Source organism: Saccostrea echinata, unplaced genomic scaffold (genome assembly GCF_033153115.1).
Source record: "Saccostrea echinata isolate AGI-Se365-2 ecotype Australia unplaced genomic scaffold, CSIRO_AGI_Sech_v1 ptg000030l, whole genome shotgun sequence".
In the NCBI taxonomy this organism is placed as follows: domain Eukaryota; kingdom Metazoa; phylum Mollusca; class Bivalvia; order Ostreida; family Ostreidae; genus Saccostrea; species Saccostrea echinata.
In genome coordinates, this window is record NW_026889779.1 from 10,894,215 (window position 1) to 10,904,208 (window position 9,994).

At 34.8% G+C, this 9,994-nt stretch overlaps 1 protein-coding gene and 1 non-coding gene across 2 annotated transcripts; one reads left to right on the top strand and one right to left on the bottom strand.

The window, feature by feature from the left end:
* LOC133197289 (endoplasmic reticulum chaperone BiP) lies at nucleotides 1-4,262 on the bottom strand. The gene is made up of 7 exons (XM_061333250.1): nucleotides 4,182-4,262; nucleotides 3,133-3,271; nucleotides 2,497-2,976; nucleotides 2,148-2,378; nucleotides 1,894-2,053; nucleotides 1,633-1,782; nucleotides 1-1,427 (listed from the first exon to the last, which is right to left on the bottom strand). The coding sequence occupies exons 2-7, from the start codon at nucleotides 3,267-3,269 to the stop codon at nucleotides 603-605; spliced, it is 1,983 nt and encodes a 660-aa protein (XP_061189234.1). The 5' UTR covers nucleotides 3,270-3,271; nucleotides 4,182-4,262; the 3' UTR covers nucleotides 1-602.
* Nucleotides 4,263-6,016: 1,754 nt separating this feature from the next.
* Nucleotides 6,017-6,098, top strand: LOC133197800 (small nucleolar RNA snR60/Z15/Z230/Z193/J17). The gene has a single exon (XR_009722449.1). It is a non-coding gene; the product is annotated as a small nucleolar RNA snR60/Z15/Z230/Z193/J17 (small nucleolar RNA).
* Nucleotides 6,099-9,994: the final 3,896 nt, after the last annotated feature.

Here is a 9,994-nt window from a genome sequence, read left to right on the forward strand (position 1 = left end):
CAACTTTTTATGTATTTTATTTAACATCCATCATATACATGTATCCATAACAACAACATATTTACACGTATAAATGGATTTCATCCATCACACCTTGTTCAAAATTTACATCAACTCTCAGAATTCAGCCACATAACACAACATTCACACACTGCCGTCAATAAATAATAATAAACTTTGTTTACGTGATGCAACTCTCAAGTAATTTGGCAGCATTATCATTCAGCATTACCATTTTCCTTCGCAACATTCTCTTCACACCATGGTCATGAGGAAATGGTAGCATATTCACAACTTGTACACCATATCAAAACTCAACTTTCTACAAGATCTGTTGCGAAATTCACAGTAAATGATTCGTTAAAAAAAATAATTATGCTACATGATGTATTCACCAACACAAGCATACTTTTGGAGGATGAAGGTGCCTCTGATTTTTAAGACAAAATGAAAACAAATATGCACCCAATATTTCCTACTAAATTTAGCACTTGGTTGAAAACCATTTTAAGAAAAAAAATTCTTCAGAGGGCCGTCATATGATAATGAAAAATGGAGATAAAAAATGGAAAGTGTCCAAATAACCTAATAATAAACTGTTTTTATAACTCGTCCTTTTCATCAGCTCCCTCTTCTCCTGATGGGGGAGGAGCACCACCAGCTCCTTGGTAAAGTTTGCTCATTATTGGCTGCACTACTTCTTCCAGTTCTTTCTTTTGTGCTTTTAAGTCTTCTACATCAGCATCGGAATTAGATTCCATCCACTTGATTTTCTCATCAACAGCTTCCTCAATTGTCTTTTTATCCTCGTCACTCAATTTACCTCCTAGTTTTTCTTTATCTCCAATTTGATTCTTAAGAGAATATGCGTAGCTTTCTAGTTCATTCTTTGCATCTACTTTTTCCTTGACTTTCTTATCTTCATCAGCAAACTTCTCAGCATCATTAATCATACGTTCAATATCTTCTGGTGACAGTCTGTTGTTGTCGTTCTGGATGACAATGTGGTTCTTGCTGCCTGTTCCCTTATCCTCAGCTGTAACCTTTAAAATACCATTAACATCAATCTCAAATGTCACCTCAATCTGTGGAACACCTCGTGGTGCTGGTGGAATTCCAGTCAAGTCAAATTTTCCAAGTAAGTGGTTGTCCTTGGTCATTGGACGTTCTCCTTCAAAGACTTGGATGGTCACGGTTGGCTGATTGTCGGCAGCTGTTGAGAAGATCTGGGATTTCTTGGTGGGAATAACAGTGTTACGAGGGATAAGTTTGGTCATGACACCTCCAACAGTCTCGATACCCATGGTCAAGGGGTTAACATCCAACAAAAGGAGATCACCGGTGTCTTCTTCACCACTCAACACACCAGCCTGTACAGCAGCACCATAAGCAACAGCCTCATCTGGGTTTACTCCTCGGTTAGGTTCCTTAAATGGACAAAGATAAAGTTAGATCTTAAAATTTCCATGAAATTGACCACTCAATAGTGTCAATTCTAACTTTTCCTGGTTTGTGGCACCTAATATTGGGTTACACATTAAAGAATATTGAAGTTTCTTAATCTACCATTGTATAAATACTCTTGCATCAACACTTCTGAGAAATTCAGATACTGTATATAATATTACTTACCTTTCCATTGAAAAAGTCTTTGACCAATTGTTGGATTTTGGGAATTCTAGTGGAACCTCCAACCAAGACAATCTCATCAATGTCTTCCTTCTTGAGGTCAGCATCCTCCAAGACTTGTTTCACTGGTTTCATTGTAGATCTGAACAAGTCCTGTTCAAAATATATAGAATTGTGTTAAATTACACATCTCCAGAAGATAAGACACAAATAAATTTCCACAGAAACATGTCTACAATGTATTATCAATTCTTCAGAACTTGCCATATTGAGCTCCTCAAATCTAGCACGGGTGATTGTTTCTGAGAAGTCCTCTCCATCAAAGAGAGATTCAATTTCAATCTTGGCCTGATGCTGTGAAGACAGGGCTCTCTTGGCTTTCTCAACTTCACGACGGAGTTTCTGAACAGCACGGTTGTCTTTCCTGATTAACACAAGTAAGCAAAATGTTATTAAACCATAAAACATTAATCCATCACAGAATGTTTGTATTTTCAATAAATAGATAAATCAGTTACCTGATGTCCTTTCCCTTCTTCTTCTTGTACAGTTTAATAAAGTGTTCCATTACTCTCTGATCAAAGTCTTCTCCTCCCAAATGAGTGTCACCATTAGTTGCCACGACTTCAAAGACACCATTATCAATGGTTAGCAGAGACACATCAAAAGTACCACCACCAAGATCAAAGACCAAAATGTTCTTCTCTCCCTCCTTCTTGTCGAGTCCATAAGCAATAGCAGCAGCAGTTCTAAAATTGAAGAGAAAATTAATTACAATGCGATTAAAACAATATAATGCTTGCACCCAAGCATTTTACTAAAAATATTTAGTTTGATTGTTCTAACTGCCCAAACAAGAACACTTACGGTTCATTGATGATTCTCATGACATTGAGACCTGCAATGGTGCCAGCATCTTTGGTGGCCTGGCGCTGAGCATCGTTGAAGTAAGCAGGGACAGTGATGACAGCATTGTTGACCTTTTTACCCAAGAATCCCTCAGCGATCTCCCTCATCTTTCCAAGAACCATGGCAGAGACTTCCTCCGGAGCAAACAGCTTGTCTTCACCAGCAACTTTCACACTTATATGAGGTTTGTTGTTCTTATTGATGACTTTAAAAGGATAGTACTGAATGTCCTTCTGGACGGACTTGTCGTCCCAAGTGCGACCAATGAGACGCTTGACATCGAAGATGGTGTTCTCAGGATTCGACGTCAGCTGGTTCTTGGCAGCATCTCCAATCAAACGCTCATTATCTGCTGTGAAGGCAACATATGAGGGGGTGATTCGGTTTCCTTGGTCATTTGCAATGATTTCAACACGGCCATTTTTGAACACTCCAACACTGTTATAAAAGAAAAAAAGCATATTGTACACAATTTTAAAAGCCTCTTTTTCATTTATTTTGTAATTTTTTTTTTCCAATTTAAAGATGAATGAGATATAAACAGTACTCTGATCAATTCTCTCTGTCATGCAATCATGCCATCCCCAAACTTACCATGAATATGTCGTTCCAAGATCAATTCCAATCACTGTTCCCACACTGTCTTTGTCTTTCTTCTTTTCTCCATCATCATCAGCCCTCGACAATGTAACCAACAAAATGGTTAACCCCAAAAAGACCAATGTCTTCATTTCTAAAATAATTAAAATAAATGTCACCATTTAATCAAAATTTTACACCATCACCAGTCAGAATTATGGAGAATATCTTAATAATGTTTTGTTTCCTAGATCAGCAATTTTGTATATTCTATTTTTGCAAATCCTTTGCTATTCCTCGCCATATGTTAAGTTAACCAATCCAACTTAACAGGGCTAGTACTATACAATAAGGCCTAACGTACAAGATGATACAGAGGTTGCAACAGTTATATTTTCCTAAGCTAAAAATATTCACGCTTACTGTCAAATGGAATATCAACTTTAAAATCTTGAACCTTTCATCAGTATACATGTACAGAAAATTGAAATAAGGTCCCTGTCCTGAACTTCAGTTTTTAATAATAATTTAGAGATTTCAAAGAAAGCTTCTACTTTTAATTAAAAGGAAGCACATGGATCCAACTATTACTAAATTTTATCGAGTGAACCTGCAAGTAACCTTTCAGATCTACATTACATGTTTACCTACAAACATTCAGAGCAGCACATTTTACTAAAGCTTTGGAAACACCCAAAGCAGCATATTATGCTTAAATTACGTACTTTGGTAAAAGAATAAAGTATTGAATGAACATCACAGTCAATTCTATTTAATGATAAATGGCTTTTTCGTAGTTTATATGCATATGGCAAATTTTAAGTAGGCCTACCCAAACTTCACTAGGGTCTATTTTCTCATCTTTCAGGTTTATAAAATTTTACCTCGAGTTGGCTTATTTGGTATGTCAATACTTCAACTCAAACATGCTTTTTTTTTCTTTAATATATTTTCAATTTACAGCTGAGAAAATGCCGGCAAAATGCCGGTAGTAACATGTTTGTTATCTCGTTACATTATTTACATATATCTATTGAAATGTATCTAAATGTTTGACTACTTACTGTCTGTTTTAATTAAGGTTCGTTCTTTGTTCGGTTTCTTCCAAACTTCTTATATCTTTTCCACCTGTCAAATAAAATGCCGAATGCTTACACGCGTGTAGTTTCTTCTTACAGCACTACCAGTCGTGTCGAAATTTCATTGGCTAGCGTAATATTCACTCTGTAATTTCATTGGATACACTTAACATACTCCCATTCATATCTCAAGGACACGTATAACTTCGACAAACTACGTAAATCAGGAATATCGAGAATTGCCGAGAACAATCGAGAATTTAAAATTTCATCAGCAAAAACTATTTACATATATACTCGAAGTATCATTCCCCAGTGTTATTATGTAATTATTATAGCTTATCTAATTTTATTCCATATTAAAATTTGTCTTTTACTTTCTCAATGTGTTGTACATTGATTATTTCGTATTCGCTTACTAAACTTTCTAAGAAAAGCATACTGTATGATAAGTTAGATTATGACAATAAAATATTTTGCAATGCATTCATTAAGAAAGATTTTTGTGCTTTCTGAAGTTAAAAAGAATTATATTCACACATTCATTCTAGTACGACTTATCTTATTCAAAGAGTTCCTGCGCATGCTTTTACACGAACACGTGCTTCAGCCGTGAGGTCTGTGGACTGAGGACGGCGCTTGCAGAGAATAATGCAACCTTAACTTCATCCTGGTGCGTATAACCGAAAAAAGTATTTTTCTTTATGTTGTTTAACATTGCAATATTTCAGTCGTTAAAATGATATCCTCGATTATAGGTTACAGTAACTTTAGAGTAGTAATGGATAAAAAATTCTTGAAAAATGTTAGATTTACACGGTTGAATAATACAGGTAGTATGTAGAACAGCTCCGCCCGGGACTTTAATTTCAACAATATATTATTCCCAAATTCAAAAAAGGTATCTTTTTCGCCCAGTTAATTGTGTAATTTTCCCAATAGTCATTTCTCCCAAATATTAATGAAAATATAGTTGGATATTTGATAACTAAACTTGCCATTAATATTCCCCTGTATTGCAAAATAAAAATTTAGTTGGTACCAAAGACCAGAAACTCATTATATAAAGATTTTAAAGTATAATGGTTATCCAAAAATTTCCCAAAAGGTCACCATTTTCCCAATCTTTAGGGCCCTGGCCCCATTCCCAAAAGTGGTGTGAGAGCCCTGCAGTATTTAGATTAATCAAGAGACTGTGTCAGGCCTGGTAAGGGTAATCTTCCAAATGTTGAATCTTATTAAGTCACTTTTAAAGTTGTCTGAAGAAAGATACTGGCATGTTTAGGCAAACCTATAGACTGTCTGACACGCAGTCAACAAAGGACTAAAGTTGCCATCTTAGTAAAAAAAAAAATAATAATAATACTGCCATCCACTTTAGCACTTGTTTGTGTACTTTAACTTAAAATATTTATTTCATTGTCCTGTATGATTCACTACAGGGATGATTTTCTTAAATGCTGATGTGCTTTACAGTCTTTACAACATTTCATTGATTTGGAGGTTCATCTCTCCAAATTGACCTGAAAAGATTGAAAATGATGAGTTTCAAAATTAAGGAAATATTAGATATATGTTGGCCTGGGTTCAAGATCATAGAAGCTGGACTACCTGGTAGGTTAGATATCAAGTCGTATTGAATGAATTAACACTTTTTATGGCTAGGCTAGCATATCATCCAGGATTGTGTAACATCTACTTGGTTGTAATATCTTGAACACAGCCCTGGTTTATTTCAGGATATGACCATTGGAAACAGACTGCAGTATTCTTAAACTATATACAGTTTAAAGGGCAATAGCTTAAGTGAAAATACCTAAAGAGTGCAGATGATGAGATCATAGTTCATCAGAAATGAATTGAAGACCACAAAATGTCTTTCGCTTCTAGCTGATGCACCCTTTAATCTGAAAAAAAGTATGACATTTCATTGGTCACTGTTCAATGCATATTCTGTTTATATAGTTGTATGAATCATTTCAGGGCATGGTGTCTGTGAATGTCCTAGCATTTGATTGATTGGACTACATGACAGAATTTGAAAAAAGGTAGGGTAAGAGGGAAATTTCTTTTATTTTGTGTATTTATTTGGAAATGAAAGAACCAAAGCTATTTTCCAATGTCTCCTTAGCATTCTTGATTTATGATATTAGTTATAACCCCCAGTCAATGGGGAAAAAAATCTTGTTAGTGGTTGACCTTTCTTTTCTTGGTGAAAAAGTTAGTTCGTGAAGTTCAACTTCAGAAAGTACAGTGTAATTACTTTGAGTTTAACCATGCAGTATATAACATGCTGCCATGTTGATATAGCATAAATTTAACAACAGGTAGTGATGATGAAAGACTTCTCTCCATTCGCGGTTTCCACCAGAGATTTTTCAATGATGGACCAATCCTTCCTTGGATGTCTGAACTACCTGTTTAAAACGAAGTTCAATTACATTGTCTCTTGTTTGAATAAACTATGTGACAATTGATATTATGCACATATATTGCAGTTCATTTACAATGTCCTGAATGGAAAATGATTCAAAACTGTTGACTTGTACACATATATTAAAAAGATAAGGAAAAATTTTACATTTAGGAAGACCTAGCTCCAATAACGTAGCCCTCTCTGATTTTTTTTTTTTTTTTTTTTTTTTTTTGGGAGAGGGCTACAACTCCTTAGGATCTTTATAATGGTGCAAGTGCGGGAGTGATTCACTACCGCACAGATTTCGGCTCAAATTATCAGTAAGTGGTTATTTTATTAACATATCTTACCTGAACTCATAAAAGTAGTTATATGCAAGACATGAATTGATCCAAAAATATACAGAACAATCCGTATATCAGTTATTTTTCGTGTATGTCAACATCACAACTTGAATTTATCCGCCATGTTTACTGACCCTGATCGATTTTATTTTGGAACAACCAATGAGAAATTAGGATTTAGGGGAGTGGATCGTTTAGGATTTCCCTCATTTTAAGCATAAATATCACTGTTTATGAAAAAAAATATCACATGGGATGCTTTTATATATCGATGTTTAGTGATATCGTACAACACAAACATTTATCAGCACCGACATTACTTTATCAAGTGCTTCTAAAATCCAAGCGCAAGTCTCTGTACATCACGCAAGAACTGTCATGGCTGCTGAGGAGAACGACTGGTAAATACGCAGATCTATTTTACTTAGTTTTCGCTTATAAAGGGCTACGATGTTGATTGTGAATAAAAATTCCGTCTTATTGGAAGTAAGTTGAATGCAAAAACAATTCATTTTGCCTGCAGTCGCCCGTATCTAAAAAATATATTTGCACCATTACGGAAATGTAGTGGAATTGTAGCCCTCTCCTGAAAATATCAGATTAAAAAAAATCGGAGAGGGCTACATTATTGCAGCAAAGGAAGACCAAGATCACTGTTGACTAAAATTTATAAATGGCTTTATGATGGATCAAGTTCCAGGGGCTGACAAATACATTTTTTAGGCACTTGTCCAAGGGCAAGTGCACGTTCAAAATTCACTTGCCCCACCAGAATATTTGCTTGCCTCACTATAAACTATTACCATATTTATATGTATTTCAAAAAAAAAATGGAAGACAAATACTGAGAAGATCATGCAAGCCTCTGTGCCAAGCCTTAAATCTATGACTTACATTGGGATTTTTTTCTTTCAAGTGACCTGCCCATGGGCAAGTGGTTGATAAAATTTCACTTGCCCACCCTTAAAATTCACTAGCCCCGGGCGTCGGGCAATGGGATTTGTCAACCCCTGAGTTCAGGTTTATCAGGTTTATGATCTATATACATTGCAGTGTCTGCAAAACATTTTAACAAAATATTGTACTCCATTAAAACCAAGTGTTTCATGGTTATGTTGGTTTGATAGATAATCCAAGTGTTTAACAACATCCTGATCTTTTATACTGTAATATTTTCAGACTATGCTGAAGTTACCATCTTTGGTCAGTTTGGTCATGAGTGTCCAATGGTGTTGGAAAAAAATGTGGTAAGAATATTTTACATAGCTGGAAATTTTTTATCAGTTGTCAAAAGGATGAAAGCTTTACAACATGCTGATTTGTGATGTTTGTAATATTAGCTCTATCTGATTGGCTGCAATGTAGTACTGTCTGAATAAGTGAACTCTTTATTATGGTTAATTTATTGTATGTTGTGTACTTGTAGGAAAAGAAGAAAGAAATCGTTCAACCTATAACTTAAGTCAGAAGGTAATTACTTGATTAGTTACAGAGCATGAGAATTATTACTTGATGCCAATAAAATGGTTAAGATAAGCAGGTAGTGATGATGAAAGATTCTTCTCCATTCGCGGTTTCCACCAGAGATTTTTCGATGATGGACCAATCCTTCCTTGGATGTCTGAACTACCTGATTTTAAAAGCAAATCGGATTTTTTTTGCTAGATATTACTTATTATATGCAGTACAGAAATGGTCAATAAATGAGTCTAGATATTATACTTTCATTGTCGGTGTTGCCTGCCATTAATCAAATACCTATATTCAAACTTGTAGATGAAAAATTCTGATTAGTTCTGGTTTAAAAACAAGTGAGGAATATGGCATTTAAAGGGAGGTGTCACAAATCCCTCCCAAATTAACCTTCTCGTGTTTTAAAAGGGGAGGGGCATCCTGAAAACTGCCAGTTGCTTAATGCAGAAGCACTGTAATGTATGGGGGGGCCTTGGGGTGTTAATTGCAAAAGTATAAATTTCTGCTGATTGTTATAAGATCTTTCATTCCCTGAAAACAATTTTAGTCCAATAAATTCCTCATTACTGTTCCATTTGATCTGGAATTTGTTATTCAAGAACTGAATGATGAAAAATCTTGTGGGAATCTCTCTGACAAGAAGTGAAGAGATCATTACAAGTATCTGACAGTTTAAAAACTTCCATGTATGATAATCAGATGTCCTAGTTCTCTTTTAATTATCAAGTTGTGTGTATTGCAGATTTTGGACAGAATAATGTGCAAACTAAACAAATGCTGAAGGTTCGTATCTGCTCGATTTTTTACTTAGAGGTAAGAATTTTTGTTTTATTTATCTGTAGACATGAAAGGCAAAGAAAACCCAACACAAATTCATGAAACTTCAAAACTATGATTACAATTGAAATCAAGATCATGTAAACTATCAAACATTTTTATTCCTTCGTATGTCAAGCGGTCTAAAGCTGGTACTATAAAGTTGATTAAAATGAAAAAAGCTTGTATGGCAGTGATGATGAAAGATTTTTCTCCATTCGCGGTTTCCACCAGAGATTCGTCGGTGATGGACCAATCCTTCCTTGGATGTCTGAGCTGCCTGCTTTCTATATAGAAATTCCATAACAATAAAATAATTTGCATTTTGATTTTAATTTTCACATATGCAAATCTGAACATATTTTTCAGTAGAACTAAAAAAAAAAAAAACCTTTAGAAATATATTGAAAGAAATCAATTCTTTGTTTGCTGTAGAGTAAAAATGATGAACCAGATGCCTACAACATCGAATAAGTTAATAGATTGCTTCAAGTTTTTTTAAAATTTAGGTTACCAGGCTTCCAGTTTCTTTTGTGCATAGTTTTAACTGAAGCTAATAAATTCTGAGGAATGGGAATTTGTGGTAAAGGTGAGTTTTATTAATTAATATTTATATTTACTGATGTTAGGGTAATGATAAATCTTGGGGGTCTTGGTTTACAAGTGATCTCTTATCTGCATCTTGATGCACATTGAAGTTATTTTTTAACCCACAGGAAGTGGGAGAGTGGTAAATTTATGTTTTCTAT

What these genes read in the sequence shown, in the direction of transcription:
- LOC133197289 (XM_061333250.1), bottom strand. Translation starts at nt 3,269, where the DNA reads ATGAAGACATTGGTCTTTTTGGGGTTAACCATTTTGTTGGTTACATTG. An exon ending in CTTGGAACGACATATTCATG is followed by an intron (nt 2,977 to 3,132) that starts GTAAGTTTGGGG and finishes CTTTTATAACAG; the next exon opens with TGTTGGAGTGTTCAAAAATG. An exon ending in AAGACTTTTTCAATGGAAAG is followed by an intron (nt 1,428 to 1,632) that starts GTAAGTAATATT and finishes TGTCCATTTAAG; the next exon opens with GAACCTAACCGAGGAGTAAA.